We start from the raw sequence: 26,761 nt of genomic DNA on the forward strand, positions 1-26,761 counted from the left end.
TCAGTGATCCAGACGCCTCAACTCTCCAGGGTTAAAATTTTAGACAGTCGCTACCCTCTAGGAGAAAACATTCCTTTGCATCTCAGTTTTATGAGTGTCCCTTTATTCAGCAATTATGCCCCTAGTTTGAGACTCTCCTACTACTGGAAACTCTTCTCAGAATCTTGAGCATATCATAAGATCATCCCTCATTCTTCTAAATTCTAATGAATAATGGCCTGACCTGTTTAGGCATTCTGCATAAAATAACATCATCCCAAGAATCACCTTCATGAATCTCTTTTGAACAGTCTCCAATGCCAGTATATCCTTCCTTAAATAAGTAGACCAACAGTGTATGCAGTACCATAGGTGTGATCTCACCAGCACCCTATGCAGTGTGACAAGACTTCCCAGTTTTTAGGCACCAATGTCTAGCAGTAAAGGTCAAAATTGCATTTGTCATCTTATTGCTACACCTGCATCTTGGCTTTTTATATTTCATATACAAGAACATCCAGACTCCTCTGTGTTGTATGTTTTATAGTCTCTCTCCATTTAAATAACAGTCTGCCTTTTGATTCTTCTAACCAAAATGCACAAACACATGCATTTTCCTATATCTATCAAGGTTGTGCCCACTCATTTCAACCAAACTATATCCCATTGCAGATTCCTTATGTTCTCATCACTTCATGTCCTCCTACCTATTTTTGTATCATCAACAAATTTGGATGCATTACATTCTGGCCCCTCCTGCACATCAGTAATATAGACAGTAAACAAAAGAGGACATAGAAATGATCCTTGAGACAGAGCACTAGTTATATCTTTGCAACCTGAAAAAGAACCATTAATCCAAATTCATGGTCTTCTATATGTCAATTAATCCTTAATCCATTTAATACCACGAGCTCCTATTTTGTTCAATAACCTTTAAGTTGGCACCTTATTGAATACCTTCTGAAAATCCAAACACACTATATATACTCGTTCCCCTTTATCAACCATTTGCTATATCCCCAAAGAACTCTAGCGAGTTTGTCAAATATGATTTCCCTTTCAAAAAACAATGTTGACTTTGATTGCATTAAGCCTTTTACATGGCCTGCTATTTCTTCCTTAATAACTGATTCTTAACACTTTCCCAAGAACATATGTTCGGCTTCCTGGCCAAAAGTTTCTTCCTTTCTGTTTCCTTCTCTTCTTGAACAGGGACATTATATTAGCAGTTTTCCAATCCATTGGCAGCTTCCTGGAATTCAGTAAATTACAGAATATTTTGATAAGTGTCTCCAATATCCCTGCAGCTACTTTATTGAAAACCCTTGGTTACTGCCATTAGATCCTGACAACTTGTCTGCTTTTAGTCTCATAAGTTTATCAAATACTTTATCCTTTGTGATAGAGGCCGTTGTATGGTCTTTACTTTCACTAGAGCCTTTCTTATCTGACATCTTTGGGATGCTCCCCAATTACGATCAATGCAAAATATTGGATTCAATTACCTGCAATTACCCTGTTTCCTATTATCAATTCCCCAGTTGCGTTCTCCATGGGTTATTGTAGCTATTCCCTTTGCTTTTATATACCTGCAGCAGCTCACACTGTTTGTTTATATATTTCTTGCCAATTTATTTTCATAATCAATTTTCTCCCTTTTTAATCACTTTTTAGACATTTAGTGCTGGATCCTTTAAAAATACCAATCCTCTGGTCTACAACTAATTTTTTTGCCACTTTGTGTGACTTAGCTTTTGGTCGGATACTCCCTTGTTACCCTTGGATGATTCATCCTCCTCATTGAGTCCTTTTTGATTGGAATGAATTTTTGCTGAGCACTGTGAATATTTGCTTAAATGACTGCCACTGCTCATTCACTGACTTTTTTTCCCAGCTTGTTTTAGACAACACATTATGTATAACCTGTGATTGTTCTTACTTAAGCTGTGAATACTGGTTTGAGACCCATATTGGTCCCTATCACATGGAACTGAAATTCTACTATATTATAATCGCCACTGCTAGAGGATCATCACCTCTGAGATATTTTATTAATCCTACCTCATTACACATTACATAACAATCTAAAATGGTTAATTGCAAGTTGATTCTTGTAACAAATACTCTACAGATGTTTTAACTCCAGAGAGGTGTTTGTTTGAATGCTAACATATACAAATTAGCTTCACAAAGAATATACTGTAAAAAAAAAGATCAGACTTTGAACTGATTTTTGATCAGTGTTTTTTGTCAGAAGGATTGTGGCTGCCAAAGCTATAGGAAGGAATTCTTGTCTGCTCTCTGGTTATCCTTGCATTATCAATTTACTGAAGAGCTGAACGCAGGAAGGGTTAGTAATTTCACATGTGTTATAGTCACTGAGGAAAGATTCTGCATGCAATAGTGAAAATGATAGACCATGTATCTTGGTAGAAGACAGGTGCCATAGAAGAATTAGAGTGAACGTGAGAGAGAGAAAGGTTGGGAGGACATACACTTATAGAGTGCAGAAGTTGATTCACCTGTGGCATTACTGTGCTTTCATTCAGAATGATGACACCTGACTGACCCAGGTTGCTATCTCTGACTACACTGGGCAGTGTCTGATGCCATAGTCTCCACTTGTGACCCTGTGAAAAGAGGATGGTCCTCTTCTCCACCACCACACCCACCAGGCTCTCCTAACACCTGTTGGCAACCACCAGGATCTCCAAGTATCTGTTGGCGAAACAGATTGCCAATTTGCCTCTGTCAGCCATGTCCTTTCTAATTACAGAGTTATAGAGATCTACAGCACAGAAAAAGGCCCTTTGGCCAATTGAGTCTGCACTGATCAAAACAACCACTCAAGTGTTCCAATCCCCTTTATCAGCATTTGGTCCAAAGCCTTGTATGCCTAGGCATCACAAGTGCCCAACTAAATACACTGTCAATGTTGTGAGGATTTCTGCCTCTACATCATTACAGGCAGTGAGTTCCAGATTTCCAACACCCTCTGGGTGAAAGTGTTTTCCTCACATCCCCTCTAAATCTCCTGCTTGTCATGTTGAATCTATGCCTCCTGGTCAATGATCCTTTTTTCAAAGGAAATAGACAATAGACAATAGGTGCAGGAGTAGGCCATTCAGCCCTTCGAGCCTGCACTGCCATTCAATATGATCATGGCTGATCATTCCTAATTAGTATCCTCTTCCTGCTTTATCTCCATAACCCTTGATTCCACTATCTTTGAGAGCTCTATCCAACTCTTTCTTAAATGAATCCAGAGACTGGGCCTCCACTGCCTTCTGGGGCAGAGCATTCCACACAGCTACCACTCTCTGGGTGAAGAAGTTTCTCCTCATCTCTGTCCTAAATGGTCTACCCCGTAGAAATGTATGTCAATCATGTCCGATGTCCACTACTACCTCCCCATCCCTTTTAGTTTCCTCTGCTCCACAGAAACCAACACTGGTCTGTCCAATCTCTCTTCATAGCTAAGAACCTCCAGACTAGGCAAAATCTCTAATGCAACCTCTCTAATGTAACCACATCCGGCCTATAATGTGGATTCCAGAACTGTACACAATAAGAAAGAGGGACAAGATTTCCAAATCCAGTCCCACATCTCATTTTCAAAAGGTCCAGTGGAGTCTTCCTGACTATATGAAAATCCAGTCCAATGTCTCTTGGAGCAGAAACAGTTTGCACAAAATGTAAAATAACAAAAGTAAAACTCTCTTTAGAAAAGGTGAGAGAGATTAGTAGCTACCTGAGATTGTGGTCGAGGCTGATTCAATTGAGGCCTACAAAAAATTTGGATTATCATCTCAAGAGAAAAAAATTGCATGGCTACAGGCAAAAAGTGGAGATTCGGACTGTGTGAGCTAGTTTAGCAGAGAGCCATCACAGACACCATGAGCCAAATAGCCTTCTTCTATGGATCCGATAATACCCTGACTTTCACACTGAAGACCTGTGCTCCAAACCAACCACACATTTCAAGCCAATAATTGCAACATTAGCAACCACCAAAAAACATGGAACATCTACTTTTTGTCATTTACATAAATGATTTGGATGCAAGCATAAGAGGTAAACAGTTAATAAGTTTGCAGATGACACCAAAATTGGAGGTGTAGTGGACAGCAAAGAGGCTTACCTCAGATCTCAACCAGATGGGCCAATGGGCTGAGAAGTGGCAGATGGAGTTTAATTCAGAAAAATGTGAGGTGCTGCATTTTGGGAAAGCAAATCTTAGCAGGACTTATACACTTAATGGTAAGGTCCTAGGGAGTGGAGCTGAACAAAGAGACCTTGGAGTACAGCTTCATAGCTCCTTGAAAGTGGAGTCACAGGTAGGTAAGATAGTGAAGAAGGTGTTTGGTATGCTTTCTTTTATTGGTCAGAGAATTGAGTACAGGAGTTGGGAGGTCATGTTGCGGCTGTACAGGACATTGGTTAGGCCACTGTTGGAATGTTGCATGCAATTCTGGTCTCCTTCCTATCGGAAAGACGTTGTGAAACTTGAAAGGGTTCAGAAAAGATTTACAAGGATGTTGCCATGGTTGGAGGATTTGAGCTAAAGGGAGAGGCCAAACAGGCTGGGGCTGCTGTGCCTGGAGCGTTGGAGGCTGAGGGGTGACCTTATAGAGGTTTACAAAAGTCATGAGGGGCATGGATAGGATAAATAGACAAAGTCTTTTCCCTGGGCTGGGGGAGTCCAGAACTAGAGGACGTAGGTTTAGGATGAGAGGGGAAAGATATAAAAGAGACCTAAGGGGCAATTTTTTCACGCAGTATGGAATGAGCTGCCAGAGGATGTGGTGGAGGCTGGTACAATTACAACATTTAAGAGGCATTTGGATGAGTATATGAATAGGAAGGGTTTGGAGGGATATGGGCCAGGTGCTGGCAGGTGGGACTAGATTGGGTTGGGATATCTGGGCAGCATGGACGGGTTGGACCAAAGGGTCTGTTTCCATGCTGTACATCTCTATGATTCTATTTGGCAAGTGTCTCTCCATGGAAGGTGGAACAGATCAAATACATTTATTATCAGCCAATCAGTCTACTGTCAATCATCAAAATGATAGAAGGTGCCACTAAACAGCAATTACTCTATAATAACCTGCTTACCATGACTCCATTTGGGTTCCATAAGGGTGCCACACATCCAGACCTTAACTCAGCTCTGATGAAAATATGGACAAAAGAGCTGAATTCAAATTGTACACCAATACACAAAGGGAAGTTCCTGGCATGCAACATTTGAAGTGGTACACAAGTGGCATTTAAACATGGTGCCCACAGTTTGAACGCCAGAAGGTCCCAATACTAGCAACCACTTCCACCTCTACTGAGCAAAAAATTGCCTGGCAATGGTATTATAAATATGAGAAACATACTTAATAAAGCAAGCAGTGGAGAATTATGTGAGAAAAGCCACCAAAGTGCACAAAGGAAACCCTTCCATGAAACTCCCTGAAATTTACGCTTAGCAAAAATATGGGAAAATTCAGCCTATTGTTTCTGATAACAAATTGTTTCACTTACCTCAGGCTTTCCCCCATCATTGACATGAGCAAGATATTGACACATCCCTGTGAAAAATAGATTTTATATTTCTTGTAACACACTAGCCTTCTATCACACGCTATAAGTACCAATCATAAATAACAATTTTATAATAGATTTCACAGATTGCAATAGTCAAAATAGAGTTCATTTTCTTGAAAATTGAACAATTTAGCACAAAATCTTAAAACACAGGACTTGCTGCTCTGTTTAAGGTTAAACAGTTTAAAGGAACCCTCACCATTATCTCCAAACCCACTGAAGGCTTGTAGTTTCAATTTAGACACAGAGCATGAATCCAATGATTACCAATGACTACCTTCCCTCAGCTGATGAATCAGTACTCTTCCATGCTGAACATCACTTGGATGAGGTAATAAAGCATAAATGTCCTCCAGATAGGAAACTTCAGTGTTTGTCACCAAGAGTGAACACTCTTCCGAATTGAGCTGGCCAAAATCTGAATCATAGTGTTGTCAGGCTGAGCTTTCAGCAGGTGAGAGGAGAAAACTCAAACAAGGGAATAGCCAACATGACCACAGTCCTTGCAATGATTGTCACTTGTATCTACTTGCCGTAGATGCATCCCAACATGACAGTTTTGCTAAGAGCAATCGTCACACAGATCGTATGGAGTCAAGTTCTTGTTTTCAGAATTGTGTCACATGGCACAATCATTGCGCTAAGTGAGACAGATAAAGATCAGATCTGGCAATTCATGCATGCTTGCATGCATGAGGTTTACAATTAGGAGTAAAATTACATCTCACCATAATCTGTAAACTTATGGCCTGGAAATTCTTTGTTGCTCTATCACCATTAAGTTAGATAGCTAATTCTGGATCACTGAGGAGTATAGAAAAACATGTCAGGTACAACTCCAGATGTATCTAAAAATGAGGTACCAATGTGGTGAAGTTCCAGCATAGACCAATACGCATGTCAAGTAGCAGAGATAGCATACCACATGCAGATCAAAATGATCTTATCATCAATAAATCATGTCAAAGCTCTACAGATCTGCCAAATCTGATGTAAATACATTTTCACCTGTTTAGTCAACTGAGAAAATGTTTCTTCTTGGCTTCCACCTGAGACCTTCTTAGACCATATAGATGCCAATCTTCAGCCAACTTGATTTGCTCCATGTGACAAGAAATGACTGAGTGTTCTGCTCCCAGTAATCTCAAACGATAGTGGTGAAAGCAATATGGAACCCCTCCTCTTGCCAGTTCCACAACAAGGTAAGAAAAATATCTGAAATTTACCTTTCTAGATGACTTTTCTTCAGCAGTCCCTTTCAGGCTTAGCCACCAAACAACTGAGAATGCAGAGCAATAGGCCAGTTGTATGCTGTGATTGGTTACTAGCATATTTTTTGAAGAGACTCTGACGTTGATGTTTGAGTCTTATTTACACAGGCCAAGGAGTGAATCCTAAAGAAGCCTTTAATGGTATAATAAACAACACACTTCCAACATGGAATGTTTACATGTACTCAGCTTGACACACTGTGCATTTAGGCATTCGGTTCACTGAAAAGCAGGCATGGTTCCAACAAATTGCTGGACTATTTTGTCCTGTTGATGTTTTGCAACTTCCACTTCTAATGATGGTTTCTACCCAGTTCATCTGCCACCAACTACCAACCTACCTAATAAACTAAAAAACAATTGAAATCCAGGCAAAACTTCACTGTCCCTTTAAGAGCTCCTACCTACTGGACCTCCATGATGTCATAATATTCCAAAACAGAAAATTGTCAAAAAAAGCAATACGATTCCTGCCCCTTTCACTATTATTTCAATATGGATGAGCATTACTATGCTTCGTATATTACATTGAGGACATTAATAGCTTGGTGATGTCCTCATAATCAAATATTTTAACGGTGATCAAATGACCAATAATGAACTGTCATCGATTACAGAGGAAAAAACCCTGCTGGAATCCTATAAGTGCGTCTCAACAAGAATTGCCATTTTTAGGCTTAGCAAAGGCAAGAACAGAAAATTGGAAAAGTGTAAAGACATAAATTTTCAAAATGTTATAAGTGAAGTATCTTGCAGAAAGATTTTCTATATTTACATGATTAAATAAAACAAAACTATTTGCATCCATAAAAAGTCTGGGGCCAAAAATGCTTGGCTCCATTAGTATCCTGAGACTCAGGTTGAAATTAGGAGGCCTAAAGGTAATGGGAATGCTGTTAGAGTCTGGAAATGAGCACTCACACAAAATCTCACTGCTTTTCAATTTGTGATGGTGTTTGGGAGGGTGTCCATCTATCTCAGATAATGTGAGAAGTAGGTGCAATCAAGAGGAACAAATTCAGTACAGAATTCCCTGAGCCCTGTCTCTCTACTGTTCATTGATCGATATGCCAATTTGAGATTGGCACACAGGACATGTCAGCATTAGAAATGGAGCTCAACAGGATTTCCAGGTTGTAATCACAGCTTGGAAAAATACAGCACTATAGATATGCTACTTTCTTGATATAATTTGCTGTAAAGGACAGACCAATTAGTCTTATTTCCTAGAACCAGCATCAGCCATATAGCATTTTATTTTGCATGCCTCTTCTTTTCCATAGAGCCTTATAAGCAAGCCTTGCCAATATTATTGTGGTCCTATCCTGACCCCAAATACTTCAGTACGGTCAGAAGTGGAAATCTCTAACATATTATGCCACTAATGCAGAACAAGGTTTTGGCCCCATTGCGTTTGATCAACTCAACTGATCATAACAAACACTGCATTTGAAATATTGGATAATGAAAAATAAATCTTCAAAAGCAAAACTTGAAATATTTAAATGTTAAAGACATACCTGATCATCACCATAGAGAATCACACTTTCATCATTGCCTGTGGAACTAAAGAAAGCAACATATTGTTAGAAGCCTGTCTGATTTTTCATTATTTTGTTTCATTATTTGGTTTGCAGCTGTGAACTGTGAGCTTTGGGCTTTAAACAGCTGTTGGTTTCAAAAGAGAACCAACATCTGATATTTTTTATAAGATCAGGTCTGAATGTTCTTTGCAATTAATCCTTGTTAAAAGTGCTCTACAGGCATTTCAGTTCTAGAGAAGTATTATGCTAAATCAGATGGAAGATGTTTGACTGCACCAGCTGACCCATTGTATCAGCCTGCTCCTGCCCCATCGAACTCATCTCTGCATACCTCGACATAGTCCTGTCCCCCTTAGTCCAAGAACGTTCGGGACACCACCCACACCCTCCACCTCCTCCATGAGTTTCGCTTCCCCGGTCCCTAATGCCTTATCTTCAGCATGGACATCCAGTCCCTGTACACCTCCATCCTCCATCACGAAGGGACTCAAAACCCTCCTTTTTCCTTTAACCCTTCTTCCTTTCCCACCATACCAACCCGTACCCTTCCACTGACACCCTCCTTTGACTGACTGAACTGGTCCTCACTCTGAACAACTTCTCTTTCCAATCCTCCCACTTCCTGTAAACCAAACAAGTAGCCATGGGCACCCGCATGGGCCCCAGCTATGCCTGCCTCTTCATAGGATATGTGTAACAGTCCATCTTCCGCAGCTACACTGGCACCACCCCCCACCTTTTCCTCCACTACATCGATGACTGTATCGGTGCTGCCTCGTGCTCCCACGACGAGATTGAACAGTTCATCCACTTTACCAACACCTTCCATCCCGACCTCAAATTTACCTGGACCGTCTCAGACTCCTCCCTCCCCTTCCTAGACCTCTCCATTTCTATCTCGGGCGACCAAATCAACACGGACATTTACTATAAACCGACCGACTCCCACAGCTACATAGACTACACCTCCTCCCACCCTGACCCCTGTAAAAACGCCATCCCATATTCCCAATTCCTTCGTCTCCGCCACATCTGATCCCAGGAGGACCAGTTCCAATACCGAACAAAACAGATGGCCTCCTTCTTCAAAGACCGCAATTTCCCCCCAGACGTGATCGACGATGCTCTCCACCGCATCTCCTCCACTTCCCGCTCCTTCGCCCTTGAGCTCCACCTCTCAAATCGCCACCAGGACAGAACCCCACTGGTCCTCACCTACCACCTCACCAATCTCCATATACATCATATCATCCGTCGTCATTTCCGACACCTCCAAACGGACCCCACCATCAGAGATGTATTTCCCTCCCCTCCCCTCCCCTATCAGCATTCCGAAAAGACCATGACTCCCTCGTCAGGTCCACACCCCCCACCAACCCAACTTCCACTCCCGGCACCTTCCCCTGCATCCGCAAGAAATGCAAAACTTGCGCCCACACGTCCCCTCTTACTTCCCTCCAAGGCCCCAAGGGATCCTTCCATATCTGCCACAAATTCATCTGCACCTCCACACACATCATTTACTGCATCCACTGCACCCAATGTGGCCTCCTCTATATCGGGGAGACAGGCCGCCTACTTGCGGAACGTTTCAGAGAACACCTCTGAGACACCCGGACCAACCAAACCAACCACCCCATGGCTCAACACTTCAACTCCCCCTCCCACTCCACCAAGGACATGCAGATCCTTGGACTCCTCCATCGTCAGACCATAGCAACACAACAGTTGGAGGAAGAGCACCTCACCTTCCCCCTAGGAACCATCCAACCACAAGGGATGAACTCAGATTTCTCCAGTTTCCTCATTTCCCCTCCCCCCACCTTGTCTCAATCCCAACCCTCGAACTCAACCCCAACCCCAACCTTCCTAATCTGCAATCTTCTTCCTGACCTCTCCGCCCCCACCCCCATTCTGGCCTATCACCCTCACCTTAACCTCCTTCCACCTATCGCATTTCCAACGCCCCTCCTCCAAGTCCCTCCTCCCTACCTTTTATCTTAGCCTGCTTGGCAAACCTTCCTCACTCCTGAAGAAAGGCTCATGCCTGAAACGCCGATTCTCCTGCTCCTTGAATGCTGCCTGACCTGCTGCGCGTTTCCAGCGACACATTTTCAGCTCTAACCTTCTTTGCTGTCCACTACACCTCCAATTTTGGTGTAATCTGCAAACTTACTAACTATACCTCCTCCCTTCACATCCAAATCATTTATATGAGTGACAAAAAGCAGTGGACCCAGCACCAATGCTTGTGGTAAACCACTGATCACAGGCCTTCAGTCTGAAAGGCAATCCTCCACCACCACCCTGTCTTCTACCTCTGAGCCAGTTTTGTATTCAAATTTCTCCCTGTATTCCATGTGATCTAACCTTGCTAACCAGTGTACCATCAGGAACTTTGTCAAATGTCTTACTGAAGTCCTACAGATCGCATTCACTGTTCTGCCCTCATCAATTCTCTTTGTTACTTCTTCAAAAAAGTCAACAAAATTAGTGAGATGATTCCCCATGCACAAAGCCATGTTGACTATCCTCCATAGTGAAACCAAAGTCTTGATTCCCCGTCCAAATACATTATTTGGCTTTGTTTCAATTATTTTTAATATCACTCCTGTGGAGCACCTTGCTGTATTTTATTTAGGGTGTTATATAAATGCAAGCGGTTGTTGAGGGCCGAAGGGCCTGTATTGTAACATTCTGTGTTCTGTTCTGTGTTCTCACATGAGCATCACTCATAAGACATGACTGTACATGTGAGAAGTTAGTGGTGACCTTCAAATATTTCTTAAAGCAGAACAGAGCATATTTAACATTTGATTTAATTATCTGTTTATAATATTTGTGTTGTGCTTTTATGGTTATTTTCAGAGTACAGTACCAATATAAACCATCATATTTTGTTACCCTTCTGACACAGTTCGTTCCCTAAAAATCTGAATATTACTTCATTAAGGACAAAAGAGTAACTAGGGAGAGAATAGGGTCCCTTAAAGATCAACAGAGCTACCTATACGTGGAACAGCAGGAGATGGGTGAGATACTAAGACTATTTTGCATCAGTGTTTATTGTGGAGAAGGATATGGAAGTGAGAGAACTTGGGTAAATAAATCGCGATATCTTGAAAAGTGACCATAATATAGAGGAGAACGTGCTGAACATCTTAAAATGCATAAAGGTGGATAAATCCCTGGGATCGGATCGGGTGTACCCTAGAACTTTGTGAGAAGCTAGGGAGGTGATTGGTGGGGATCTTGCTGAGATATTGGTATCATCAATAGCCACAGGTGAGGTGCAGAAAACTGGAGGTTGGCTAACGTGGTGCCAATATTTAAGGAAACTGGTTAAGGAAAAGCCGGGGAACTATAGGCCGATGAGCCTAACATCAGTGGTGGGCAAGTTGTTGGAAGGGATTCTGAGGGACAGGATTTACATGTATTTGGAAAGGTAAGGACTGAACGTGGCTTTGTGGATAGGAAATGGTATCTCACTAACTTGAATGAACTTTTTAAAGAAATGGCGAAGATTGATGAAGCCAAACTGGTGGACATTGTAAGGTGTTCAATAAGGTACACATGGTTTGACTGGTTAACAAGGTTAGATCAAACAGAATACAGGGAGAACTAGCCATTTTGATACAAAATTGGCTAGCAGGTAGGAGGCAGAGGCTGGTGGTGGAGAGTTGCTTTTCAGACTGCAGGCCTGTCATTTATATAAATGATCTGGATGTCATTATGGGAGGTATTGTTAGTAAATTTGCAGATATCAGCAAAATAGGTGGTGCAGTGGACAGCAAAGAAGGTTACCTCAGAGTACAATGGGACTTTAAAGAGATGGGCCAATTGGCCGAGGAGTAGCAGCTGAAGTTTAATCCAGATGAATGTGAGATACTATATTTTGATAGGGCAAATCACTTAATGCTAAGTTCCTGAGGAGTGTTGCTGAACAAAGAGACCTTGGAGTGCAGCTTCATAATACTGGCCTGGATGAGTGGACATTCGGAAGAGGTTTCCATTGATGAGGACCCGAGGACACAGCCTTAGTGTAAAGGGAAAACCTTTTAGAATGGAGATAAGGAGAAACTTCTTAGCCAGAGAGTGGTGAATCTGCGGAATTCATTGCCACAGACGGTTGTAGAGCCCAGGTTATTGAGTATAGTTAAAACAGAGATAGGTAAGTTCTTGATTGCCAAGCGGATCAAAGGTTATGGGGATTATGTGGGAAAAAGGGGTTGAGAAACTTATCTATTGTGATTGAATGGCAGAGCAGACTCAATGGGCTGAACGGCCAAATTTCTGCCATGTCTTATGATCTTCACAGTTCCTTGTGGAGTCCCAGGTAGACAGAGTGGTGGAGAAGGCAGTTGATTTGCTTTTATTGTTCAGTGCATTAAACGCAGTAGTTGAGAGTGTGTTGCTGGAAAAGTCCACCAGGTTAGGCAGCGTCCAAGCGTAGGAAAATCGATGTTTTGAGCCGGAGCCCTTCATGAGGAATGACTTGGATGCTACCTGACCTGCTGCGCTTTTCCAGCAACACACTCTCAACTCTGATCTCCAGCATCTGCAAACCTCACTGTCTCCCATTAAACGTAGGAGTTGACAGGTCATGTTGTAGCTGTACAGGACATTAGTTAGACCACTTTTGGAATACTGCACTCAATTCTGGTCTCCCTGCTTTATAAAAGATGTTGCTAAACTTGAAGAGGTGCAGAAAAAAATTACAAGAATGTTGCCAGGTTTGGAGGGTTTGAGCTATATGAAGAGGCTGAATAGACTGAGGCCATCTTCCCTGCAGTGTTGAAGGCTGAGGGATGACCTCATAGAGGTTTATAAAATCACAAGGGGCATGAATAGCGTGAAAAGCTAAGGTTTTTTCCCCAGGTCCAGAACTAGAGGGCATAGGTTTAAAGTGAGGGGGAAAGATTTAAAAGGGACCTAAGAGGTAACTTTTTCACACAGAGGATGGTACATGCATGGAATGAACTGCTAGAGGAAGTGGTAGAGGCTGGTACAATTCCAACATTTAAAAGGCATCTGGATGGGTATATGAATAGGAAATATTTAGATGGATATGGACCAAATGCCAGCCAATGGGACTAGATTAATTTAGGATATCTGGTCGGCATGGACAAGTTGGACCAAAAGGGCCTGTTTCCATGCTGTACATCTCTTTGACTCTACTCATACTATTTTAGGATTTAATGAGATTTGCAATCACTGTGATGGTAGCCTGTAAAGAATGGAATAAATTGAGCAAATCCATATCTACATTTATATTAAGTAGCAATAAATAATATTACCTGTAGTCTAGTCGAAGAGGCACAGACTGAAGGCCAATTATTTGACAATATGGTTCAAAATTGGACAATTCATACAGACGGATTTCTCTATCACTAGGAAGAAAATATAACCTGCTTTAAATTTTTAATTATTAATATTCTTAGAAGTAAAGTATTCAGGATAAAATGGCTACTAATTACCATACAGTTCAAAGAAATTGATTATTATTAATCTACTACAGTTTATTATGATTTGTTTTACTTTTCAATTATATATTTTATTGATGTTGTAGTTCTTATCTTAAACTTCTCCACTTTAAGTCAGCGCTTACCTTAGAGAAAAAAATGAAACTAAAGCAAAATTAAATTAAATCACTATCTTGAATGTGGAAACTGGAAGGAGCAGAAACTCCTTCTCCACCATATGATAATACTTCTCTCCTTATCCAGCCTCCTCTACTAATGCTGGATACCAATTGAATTGTGGTCCTGTCCAAATAATAGTTAGCTGTCTTGGATTTCTCTCAGGCATTTTGTGATTCCCCACCAGCTCTGAAGTGAAGCAAGAAGCCAATATCTGAAGAACCTTGGCCTTTCCATTCAAGTGTATCTCCAGACTCAATGGCCCAGATTTTGTAGTTGGAAGTACATTGCTCAAGTACAGACAGGAGATATATGTTGGACCACGCAGAAATCCTGAGGCAATTGACTCTGTGAGAACCGGCTACGATATTGAAACTTGTAACGGGCAATTACCTCAAAGTCAGCTGCCATCTGAAAATGTCCCCAACTTTGGGTTAAAGTTTGAGAAGAGCATTTAAAATTTATTCATGCTGGCTAACCATTCAACTAGCAATTGACTCAGCAATGAGCATCTACTCTGCCACTTACTAATGCACCAACCCAACGGCTCCCCCCAACCAAACCCCTCCACCCCCCTCACCCCCCACCACCATCCCCCCGACAACCTAAACTGCACTCCATGGACCCGAAAGACCAAAACCAATGATCACAATTCCCATGACTCCTCCACTTTCAATCCAATTACCTCCTGACCTCCAGGCAACCCACCACCCTCCACCCCTGACCTATATCCCTGTCACCTTGAATCTCAGAAACCCTGCCAACAGACATGAACATCCACCTCATCTAGCCCCCAATTCCTCCACAATCATGATGTAACACCCCATCCCAAGACTCACCCCTAGAGTCTACAATTAAGCCCCGACATGCCCTCTCATTTTGCATATCCCTCCCCCAGCATACATAGCTTAAGCATTCATCAACGTAACTACCATCTTACTCACCTACCACATACCACACTGTCATGGATAGAAATGCAGTTCCGTTTAAGTCAAGCTCCAGAACAGCTCCAGAGCTGAGAGGTCATTGTCTTTGTGGTTCACAGCTGGGCCTTTCCCTTTTGGTTTTTATTATCATTACACTGTCTCGGTGGGCTGTGCTTGTAATCTATTCTGTGTCGTTGTGGTTCTATTCGCCGAGCTGGGAATTTGTGTTGCAGACGTTCCGTCCCCTGTCTAGGTGACATCCTCAGTGCTTGGGATCCTCCTGTGAAGCGCTTCTGGTGATCTTTCCTCCGGCATTTGTAGTGGTCTGAATCTGCCGCTTCCGGTTGTCAGTTTCAGCTGTCCGCTGCAGTGGTCGGTATATTGGGTCTAGGTCGATGTGCTTATTGATTGAATCTGTGGATGAGTGCCATGCCTCTAGGAATTCCCTGTCTGTTCTCTGTTTGGCTTGTCCTATAGGGCCAGCGAATAACCAAGCAGAGCCAGTTAGCTCCTTCCCAAACAGAAACTTTGAGGTAAATCATCAGGAACCACAATTAATTTGAGAACTTCAGTGTTGGATTGGTCGTAACAGTGGATTATAATGATTTAAACCAAAGATTTCAATTAGATCAAAAAATTACATCACTACTTCTGGACTTCTCAAAATGATTATTATTCTAGTGTTAGTGGCCATGTACCAATTTATGAGGGTATAACCCTATTTTCATCTCTTATAAGACAAGTAACTTCTGCACCAAGAGGCTTAGCACTTGTCTACTCAATGAGATCCTTGATGGACAGCTCAGAGATATGCACAAGCAGTTTGCTGAAGTAATCTACTTATTTTTTCCAACTTGATAGTAAGAGACAGATTTTTTTTAAATCTTCGAGCAAAAAGTGAGGTCTGCAGATGCTGGAGATCAGAGCTGAAATGTGTTGCTGGTTAAAGCACAGCAGGTCAGGCAGCATCCAAGGAATCCTCATTCCTGATGAAGGGCTTTTGCCCGAAACGTCGAATTTCGTGTTCCTTGGATGCTGCCTGACCTGCTGCGCTTTAACCAGCAACAGAATTTTTTTAAATCCCAGTTTTACTCATGAGCATTTGTAAAGATTTGTAAAGACAAAGCTTTTTGTACTGAAGGTACATTAAAGGAAGCATCACAAGAAAGATATATTAACACAAAGATGAAACATTCTATACATTCTGTTTAGATTTGTGAAATGTTCATACCATGTTCCAATCAGGAATTTGTTGTACTGATTAATGAGGATGAAATCAGTAATCCATTTGACCTTTCTGCTTTTTTCCTGCACCTGGAATAGCATAACAGTTCTGTAATCAGTACATGTGTCTGTTTCTAATAACATTTATTAATTTCATGCTGTATATTTTCATTTGGTTGGTTTGCTAATTCACCTCATTGATTGGTTAGTATGAAGAGACAAGAATAATGCAGAGTAATAAAAACTATTCAGGTAATATAGTGTCCAGTGGTGTGCAGGCTAGGTGGATTAGACATGGGAAATGCAGGATAACAGGGATAGGGTTGGGGCAAGGGTCTGAGTGGGATGCTCTTTGAAGCATAAACACGGAATCGACTGGCCAAATGGCTTGCTTCCACACTGTAGGGATTCTATGATTCTAAGTATGATGGCTAAAATCTGGCAATAAAGCAAAAGCTTCTACTGTCAAAAAGTGTGGTGCTGGAAAAGCACAGCCGGTCAGGCAGCATTCGATGAGCAGGAGAGGCGATGTTTCGAGGATGAGCTCTTCATCAGGAATGTGGGGGAGGCCCAAGGAGGCTGAGAGATAAATGGGAGGGGGATGGGGCTGCAGGGAAGGTAGCTGGGAATGCAATAGGTAGATGAAAGTGGGGATTGATTCTGATAGGTCAGAGCAGAGGGTGGAGCGGATAGGTGGGAAAGATGGACAGGTAGGACAGTTCAAGAGGGTAGTGCTGAATTGGAGGGTTGGATCTGGTATAAGGTGGGGGGAGGGGAGATGAGGAAACTGGTAAAATCAATATTGATCCCTTGTAGTTGGAGGGTCCCAAGACAGGAGATGAGGCATTCTTCCTCCAGGTGTCAGGTGGCTAGAATCTGGCGGTGGAGGAGGCCCAGTAGTTGCATGCCCTTGGCATAGTGGGAGGGAGAGTTGAAGTGTTCGGCCACAAGGTGGTGGGGTTGTTTCATGCTTGTGTCCCAGAGATATTTTCTGAAACATTCTGCAAGTTGGCGTCCTGTGTCCTGTGACCACTCTCCCCAGCAATCAACCCCCTTCCTTCCATTTTTCTCATCGACCCTTCCTTCTAGCCATTGACCAGATTCATTCCTCCCCTCTATCTGTGTTTATCTATCCCCATCTCACCACCCTGAACCCCACCCCACCCCCTTTACCTGCAGCTCCCCTTACACCCACCCCCCAGTCCTGAAGAAGGGGTACACCTGAAATGTTGGCTTCTCCACCTCCTGATGCTGCCTGGCTTGCTGTGTTCCCCCAGCCTCCTGCCTGTCCCTCCTGATGCTGCCTGGCTTGCTGTGGTCCCCCAGCCTCCTGCCTGTCCCTCCTGATGCTGCCTGGCTTGCTGTGGTCCCCCAGCCTCCTGCTTTGATTCCAGCATCTGCAGGTTTTTTTTGTCTTTTATCTCTTGTTCTGTCATGAAGTTGCATTACTCAAGGATATGGACTTAACTTTCATACATATTTGCACATTTTTCTAAATCATCAATGTCATCATCATTGTTATCCTTCTCCTCTGGAGGTTAAACTATTTCCACAATTACACAATCTGGATGCGAGAATGAGAACATCAGTGTTCACATTCCTAACTTCGATATCATAGTCATCCAAAAATTGCGCAACATGAGAAAGTCAGCCCTCTTACATACCCTAACAATTGCAGAATAATTTTCTTGTCCTTCAAAATTAGCAATATAATTTTCATCATGATTAAATATAGTTACCGCCACAAGTTGTATCAAGCACCAGTCCTAGGACAGACTTTCTGAGGACAGACAATGACAGGTTGCCATTCTGGTCCTCCTTTTTTCAAAAATGATAGAGAACAGCTCAGTATTTCTGAGGGGCGATTCTAATCAGGGTACTCTCAGAAATGCAGAACCATACTTCCATTCTGACAGTTCTTTCATGCACAGACCTGTTAGAGTTTCAAAGAATAAGAAGTGATCTAATTGAAACTACCAAGGTTGGCGAAGTTAAAACCCAGGACACAATTTAAAAATAACGGAAATTCCACTTTGGTCTGAGATGAAGAGAAATTATTTTAATCAGAGTGTTGTTAACCTTTGGAATTCTCTACCTGAGGGCTTTTGAGGCTCAGTCTTTGGGTACATTTAGAGGAGAGATTGATAGATTTCTGACGACCAGAGTGCAGGGTTATGAGAATGGGTGAGTAGAACACAGTGAAGTGCCAAGACCATATTGAATGTCCACAGACTTGAGAAGCTAAAGGAACTATCTCTATTCCTATGAAGATAAATACAACCCTTCAGTCAGCAGTCTGACATTTAAAGATCCTGTCAAACAGTAAGTACATACGTTAAGCCTGATTTTGGGATGCTAGGAAGGTAGGGTACAGATGGGTAAGAGGCAAGGGCACGAGATAAGTAGGCTCCTGGCTGAGTAGAGTAGCAAGGTATCAGGTAAGTAGAATGCCAGACGAAGAAAGGGTAGATGCCAGTTAAGCAGGGTATCAGGTAAATAGGGTGCCAGGTGAACAGGAGTACCAGGGATAGGATGCTAAATGAGTAGAGAGCAGAATATCAGGCTGGTGGGATGCTGTAGGAAGGGTATAAGGTGGCAAGTGGGTAGAGAACCAGGGTGCTAGGTGGCATGTTAAGTAATAGAGTGTTTAGGATATCTCCAGACGTGAAAACGGTATCCATCTGGAGCATTGTGTTTGGAGGGAAATGTCGGGAAGAAGGGGCAGACTGTAATAGTGTGTCCAGTTGAATCTTGTAGGAGGGAGTTGGATCTGATGGTGTGGGGCTGTCAGGTCAGATAGGGCTGCAGGGGTGAAGAGTGGGATCAGGTCTGACAGGGGAGTGGGGTGACTGTCAAGTCAACTCCATTGTTGGGTCCACTGGGTGGTGGAGGGGAGGGATATGGGTCAGGGCTGGACTTGGGTGGGGAAAATAGTAGTATTGAGTTAAGTCTGACAGCAGTGAGTCTGGTCCAGTCCCACAGGGGATGAGGGGCTTTTGGGTCCAAAGCACAGGAGAGGAATCCATCAGGATGGAGGAGATCAGTCTCAAGGGGTCCCGGGCCAGGGGTTGGTGGGTGTAAAGTCTTTCTTCCCTCTCTCCTCTCAGCCTTGGACACCCGGCCCCAGCCTCCAAAGCAGGGTTGGCGGAGACACCATCAGCCAGAGTGAGGATGTCAATGGCCCGAAGCAGGGATGCTAATGACCAGTGGCCGGAACAGAGATGGTAATGACCAGTGGCCCAGTGCAGAGTGGGAGTAGTGGCCTGGTGCAGGAGCATGGTGTCAGTCAGTGGTCAAACCATGAGAAAGCTTCCTGCACTGGTCTGCTGCGGAGAGTTATTGGAGATAGATTATGATGTTTGCCTTTTTAACTTTGCTTCCTGTTTTTTCTGACCTATGGTCATACTGTGTATAACAGTAATGTAACTTTTCTTCAAGTCTCTATTCTGTAAGCACGGACTGTACCTGGGTACCATTGCACCTCAGATGGCACTGTAAGTGACGACTTATAAACTTTTCACTATACTCATTTGAGTATGTGACAACAAAGCTAATTCAACTCAATTCAAAGTCTGCAGAGGCCCAGCTTGAGGTTTTGGAGATAAGTATGCAATCAGTTTCATAGTTACTCAGGAATTAAGTTACTCAGTAAAGCTGCCTAAGTATTTAATAGTCTAACTTTCCTTGAGTAACTATTTTACTTAATTTCATCGGAACCCTCAGAAGTGACCAATTAAAATTTGGAAGGTTCTAGGCTTAGAGGAATTCTTCAGTGTAAAATTCAATTTTCTGGACAAATTCTTTGGAATGTGCTTTGATTGGGTTAGGGTCAGAGTTACAGCTAGGGTTAGGGATTCCACAGGATCCCCAAGCAAAACTCATAGCTAAACTAGCAGAATACTAAATTGTGCATTTAGTCTCTTGGTTTCAGGCATATGCAACAGCTCAAATGGCATCCATCACTGAAAATGTTTTTGGAATCCTGCTATTCCCATTCATCAGTTCATAGTATTAAGCATACACCTCATAAATTTACCTTTATATTTAGAGTACTGGGACCTTAAAATTCTTTGCTGTCTCAGTGATATTACGTTTATGGTAAATATATGCCAAACATATTGTCTTTCAGAAAGTGTTCAGTATCAGGATGAGTTGAGCAGTTGTCAAGCAGCAATCTCTTACAAGCCTGACCTTTTTCAAATTTACACATTCAAGCGATGTGGGCATCGCTGTCCATCCCTTATTACTCAGAGGTCAGTTAAGAGTCAACCACATCACTGTGGATCTGGAGCCACATGTAGACCTGACCAGGTAAGGATGGCTGCCACCTTCCCCAAAGGTATTTGTTAACCAGATGGGTTCTCTGATCACACCCCCCTTAATAGGCCATCATCTCCTTTAATTTACAGTGAATACAAACCTTGGGAACAAAGTGCTTCTTCAATTATTGCAAACAAATTTGTCTGGTTGTCCATGATCTTAACTTATCTCAACTCACACTTATGTGTACCTGTTGTTGGTGCACATCCACACACAGAAATCTTTTGCAACTTTCACACCTATTGGTGCCTTTCTCATCAGCTGTTATCCATGTATAATGCCAAAATAGGGATGTTTCATTAACATCAGAGCTTTATGCAACAGCTTTTCATGAGCAATTCATTTGGTGCCCTCATCTGTGTAATTTTCAATAGCCTCGTGACAATCTGAGATGTTACATCCTTAACTGCCTTATTCTATGATATCCTTTATTTATGACACAAGTCAAATTTCGCTTATCAACTCAGTTGCTGTAGTTGAAACACACCACTCACTATGGAAAACCTTGGCTTGCTTAATCAATAGGAGCACAGTCAATTATATCATTCCACTCTCCTTTCACATATACTCTATCAACATTGTCTAAATCATCACTTTTAAGTTTACGTATAGTTTTCAGTTTACTTAGTTCTGAAGATTTCTAAACATCACATTCACCATAAAACTTCCTCACTTAGTTTTCATTCTCTGAAACACCTCTAATTTCTGCAATAATTCTACTTTCTTGGTCATATACAAGAAATTATGCTTCCTTTATACAGAGCAACACAAGGGGTTATCGGCTACAAATTTGGCATAATTCCAGTGGCAGAAGTTTGTTATCGCTATTGAATTAAAACTTACTTTGTTTTATATTACAGGATATTACCCTGTATAGAAAGTGATGCAAATTGGGCAGATCAGTTCGTGATGAGTGCTAGTGACTCAGAACAAAGGAATGAGACGAGCAAACGAAGCCATCTTAGCAGCATGTTACCAAGAACCAGCGCTGAGTATAGTTAACTACATAGTGTTTAGATCAGAGTAATGCTGGAAAAGCACAGCAGGTCAGGCAGGAGAGATAAACCCTGGAGGCTTCCTACCTCTATTCCTGATGAAGTGCTTTTGCACGAAACATCGATTTTCCTGCTCCTTGGATGCTGCCTGACCTGCTGTGCTTTTCCAGCACCACTCTGATCTAAACTCTGGTTTCCAGCATATGCACTTTTGTATAGTTAACTACATACAAGATTCAACATTTTGGACATTACACCTGTAATGAACTCTTCCTCTCCCCATTTTCCTTCTTCTTCCCACCATGTTCAATTTCCCTTTTAAAGACACTATGCAACTGATATAATTTCTTCAGGGGAAGTCACCTGGTCATCAAGCAAATTGACCAAAACCTTTGGTTCATAAACCAAAAATTGCATAGCACATTTGAATTAATTTATCTCAGTTCAGTTGGGTTTGTGATTCTGTAATTCTGCAATAGATGGAATTGTGAAAGTGAGCTATCAAACTTAGTAGAATGTTATATTTTTAAAAATTCTGCTCCAGTGATACTTCAAGGTGAGCAATTAATGTTTTTAGCAAAGGTTTACTCCATCTAGCAGTAGAATATGATGGTACTTGATTGCAGTTTACTCTATACAATTCTGAAATTAAATTCCCACAATGTCACATTTTTTGAAGGAATGATGTATGACATTTAAACATATACATTAAACAATTTCTGTCAATATACTGAATGTTTTATAACAAAGCTAAATTGCCTTTGCTAATCTCTGATCACCTCCTCCACCAACCTCTCCCATGAAGTTTTTCTCTGAATACTCACAAAAAGAGACCTGCTTTTCACAAACATCAGGTCTGACGACCAGAAGGAAATCAGGCCATCTTGCCCCATGAGCATAAAGTTACTGTCTGCAGTGGGGCATATGCGAAGAATTGATTCCCTGTGAGGAGTTTCTTTGAGAATGGCTGGAAGATGGAAAATAACATCTTTGGGTTTCTGATTTGGTTCATTTGTACTTGAAAACTCCAGCTTTGTGACATCATAGTCATCACCCTGTGCGAAAAAGAAAAATTAGAGAAAAAACATTCTCAACCGCTTTACAAGCGTAAGTAGTGTCAGACTATATGGCCTATAATTTCCTGGTTCATGTCTCCTTTTGTGCATATATCATGGTCAGCCTGAAATAGGCTCCTGTCCTCAGTAACCACCGGTATAACCTTGAAACTCGAATAAAAGTATTATTAGTTAAATATATGTATATTACACATCACTTTATACTTTCCAATGTTAAATAGGTTGAAAACAACAATGACACGCATTTTTAATGTACTTTAAACATTCAAGGAACATTTTCTGAGGAGATTTAACACTGAACTATATAAAGAGATATTAGGGCAAGTAAGCAAAGCCTAAGTCAAATAATGAGGTTTTAAGCAGGGCCTTAAAGGAAGAGAGGTAGAAGCTTAGGAATTTAATTCCTGAATATTAAGTCAGAGCAACCAAATATAGATCAGTCGATGGTGCAACGATGAAAAGGATTGATAAGAGTGTGGAGATTTCATGTAAATGTAACTGTTTACAGAGATAAGGAGGAGAGGTATTTTCTCAATTATTTTGCCTCTAATGGCTTTTGTGTATGCTCCTTCTCCTTATAATATTCCATTTTCATTTGGGCCTAGAGAAAATCAAATCAGAGAATCAATCCATTGGTGATTCTACTGGTCTTACTTACCAAAACAGAATTGCTAATGATAAGCATTTTGTTTCTTGTTAACTAATCGATTATCTAGCTTTAAATCTACACTGTAGACACAAAAGTGAGACTTTCTGAACTCTGCAAAAAGGAAAATAACTTGCAGCTATGCAGTTGATTTCCTGGTAGCCTGGCATCCCAAAATGCTTTACATATTCCTTTTTGAAGCATAACACTGAATTTTACGCTCACCCTCTGGAACATAAAATCAAGCCCTGGTAGGAGGCACATAAAATTCAGTGGGTCACCTTGTCACTGCCTACTCAGCTGCCCCAGAGTGTGTCTGAAGTTTTACAGAAGTGGGGACATGTCAGGGATCTAACTGCCCTCAAGCTAAATGAGGTCAAGAATCTCAAATCACCAGTATTTTATCTTCAGTGAGGGAGAGTGTAGGGCATAGACCAGAAAGCCCTTGAGCTTTAGAGGTTGGTGTTGGACTAAGAGACAGTGGAGCCTTATTTGGAGGGCCCTTGAGTCCAGAGGTATACACCTATTTCGCACCCAAGGTCATCACTTCCTACAACAGTTCCCTCAGTTTGAGCCTCTCGAACATTACCCCCACACCCCTTTCTGAGATTCCCTAATGCCAGACTTTCATGAACTCTTCAGCAAGCCTGCAGTTCGTGATGCTGCAGGAACGATGGAGCCACCAGAGAATCAGAATATCCAGAATCTCTCAAAAGTGCAATTCCCTCCAAAGAGAAATCTGCTTTAAAGCTGTATTCACTACCCCCAGTGGGAAACCGATGCAGAGCAGCTGTCAGGATTGTGTGCGAGCTGCCACTCTTCTTTTTAGCTGAAGAAAGGAGCAAGGACCAAGGTAACAATAAAATTCAGCGCTTTATTACTAGTGTAATAATGAAATTTGTGCACAGCAAGTTCATAAAAGCAAACGATAATATATCCTTGTGATATTGATATGCAATAAAAAATGTCTAGGACCCAAGGGATAATTTCTCTGTGCTGCTTTAAGTCGTGTCACAAGTGGTCTCTTAAATCCACTTCTGAGGGTTTAATATCTCATCTAAAAGACAGCACCTCCAACAATGCAGCAATCCCTTGGAACTACACTGGACCGCCAACATTGATTTTTTTTTGTGCTCAAGTCCTGGAATGGAATCTGAACCTATTACCATGGTTGACATCCTCAAACATAACTTTCTGAAAATGTGAGTGGATAACTGCAGCAAAGAAACCTGGGACATTAATAAACAGGACCAACAGTTAATCAATGAGATTAAAGCTTTGAGAAAGACACAGCACAACAACAGAGCAGAAAACTGAATTAGAACTGATGAGTTAAAATAAAATCAGTTGTGGAAAGTGAATTACTGTCATAAACCATATATAATGTACAATTTAATAGTATTTCCAGATTTTAAACATTACATCTTAAGATACAAAGCTTCTCTCAGATTTTACACGTATAAAATTCCTGTAGTTGGTAATCCATTTAATATTTTAATTAAAGTGACAGATTAGATTAGATTAGATTAGATTACTTACAGCCCAACAAGTCCACACCGACCCGCCGAAGCGCAACCCACCCATACCCCTACATTTACCCCTTACCTAACACTACGGGCAATTTAGCATGGCCAATTCACCTGACCCGCACATCTTTGGACTGTGGGAGGAAACTAGAAAATTTGATTTACGATTTAATGATCCAAATATTTCTGTGCCTAGCAAAATAAATACATAATTTAGACTTTCATTAGACATCCATGAGATTTACCAATTCTTTTAGTCTCCATGATAATTTGCCGAGTTGCTGGAATAACATGATAAAAATAGCATGACGTAAAGCATGTAGGATCTGAGTAAGAGAGACAGCAACCAACATCACATGGTTTGAATATGTAAGTGCAAGTGTGAATAGCAAATTCAATGTTAAATAAAATACAGAAAGAGGAATGAAGAGAATTTCATCAAGTGAGGAGGGAGAGTAAAGCAAGTAAAGAAGATAAAATTAACAAAAAAAATTTAGAAAGAAGAGTCAACAAAAGTACGAGTTACATTTTCAGTTCAAGAGAGGTTGACTGAATGTACCTAACACTTATCTTTCCACTGAAAGGACATTTAAACTGAAAAGGACAATCATCAACTTTTTGCGATCGGTTTAATTTGTATCTGCTGATCAAGTATTGAAATGTCATGCCATTCAATTCATTTAAATGTTAAGTCAGACAGGGAGATCACAAAACTAGTGATGGAGTATCTCAGACACCAGCTTTCAGATTGTTGTGTTTACCTGAAAATCTGGCATCACCATAAGCTGTCATGTGATTCGCCCGTGAATAACAATATACACTATCAGCCTCATTGTTATTTTAAATGAAAGTTCAGGACCAGTTCAGACCAGATATAAACAGGAGTGTCAAAGGTTCTGGTCATGTTGAGAGCTGGCTTTGAGGAAGCTAAATCAGTGTCAAGGATGCTCCACGTGTAAATAAAGGACGACTTGGTGACGGGATACCGACCTGTGTGGAGTTATTTCAATGGCAATAAGAGAAAAGCATACTCCTCAAGAAATTCATTCCCAACAGTCATCTTTGAATTGGGGTAAGCATTTCTGGCATCACACAGCTATTTGGAAAGCTTGACTTGTTTGATCCTGCAACCAAAGATTGGGCCCACTATGTGGAAAGAATGTGTTATTTTTTTTCCAGGCCAATCACATTAGGGCAGATGAAAAGCAAAAAGTAATTCTCTTAACAGCTTGTGGACCTGCAGTTTTTTTAGTTATTACAAGCCTAACTTTCCTTGAGGTATTAGAGGCATTGATTTTACTGCTCCTTGGATGCTGCCTGAACTGTTGTACTCCTCCAGCACCGCTAATCCAGAATCTGGTTTCCAGCATCTGCAGTCATTGTTTTTACCATTAGATACTAAAACCTTTCAAGGGTTGATGGATTTAGTTAAGGAATTTTACGACACCAAGCCTCCTCTAATTCTGAGATGCTTCAGTTTTACTCAGCAATTCAAGAAACAGGGTAATTATATCAGGGTTTTTGACTAGGGTAAAACCACTGGCAGAGTTTGGTTTAATTCTTAATGAAATGCCAAGAGACTGTTTGGTATGTGGGATTAATGATGCAATCATTAACTCTTAAAGAAATGCTGAGAAACTGTTTGGTATGTGGGATTAATGATGTAATCATATAAAAACACCTACTAGCTAAAGCCCAATAAGACTTCAAACAAGCACTACAACTGGCTTTATCATTAGAAAATGCAGCATGTGGAGCACACGAGTTGCAGAGTATTCCGATGGAAATGAACACCCTCGCCAGTCAGAACAACACTTGAATGAATGCAATTGCATAGCCTTGCTCAGGACATATCCTGAGCAAAGGAACTGTAGGTCAGCCCATAGCAAAATCCCAAAACAAAACAAAGCCTCAGCCAAACGGTTAAAATTTTCTTCAGGATCCGGCCAGAAAGCCATTATAGTATGCTGCCATAGCTTCTTACTTGCTTGTAGTATGCAGATTGAACACTGCA

The 26,761-nt window shown here is 41.5% G+C and overlaps 1 protein-coding gene across 1 annotated transcript in view; it reads right to left on the reverse strand.

The window, feature by feature from the left end:
• Positions 1–26,761, reverse strand: part of LOC132833286 (WD repeat-containing protein on Y chromosome-like) — a 69,743-nt gene that overhangs the window by 42,808 nt on the left and 174 nt on the right. Inside the window, exons 2-6 of the mRNA XM_060851450.1 lie at positions 22,324–22,554; positions 16,192–16,268; positions 13,693–13,785; positions 8,372–8,417; positions 5,518–5,564 (exon numbers count right to left, since the gene is read on the reverse strand). Coding sequence (XP_060707433.1) covers positions 5,518–5,564; positions 8,372–8,417; positions 13,693–13,785; positions 16,192–16,268; positions 22,324–22,554 — 494 coding nt within the window. The remainder of the gene's footprint in view (positions 1–5,517; positions 5,565–8,371; positions 8,418–13,692; positions 13,786–16,191; positions 16,269–22,323; positions 22,555–26,761) is intronic.

The sequence above is a fragment of the Hemiscyllium ocellatum genome, chromosome 36, assembly GCF_020745735.1.
Source record: "Hemiscyllium ocellatum isolate sHemOce1 chromosome 36, sHemOce1.pat.X.cur, whole genome shotgun sequence".
In the NCBI taxonomy this organism is placed as follows: domain Eukaryota; kingdom Metazoa; phylum Chordata; class Chondrichthyes; order Orectolobiformes; family Hemiscylliidae; genus Hemiscyllium; species Hemiscyllium ocellatum.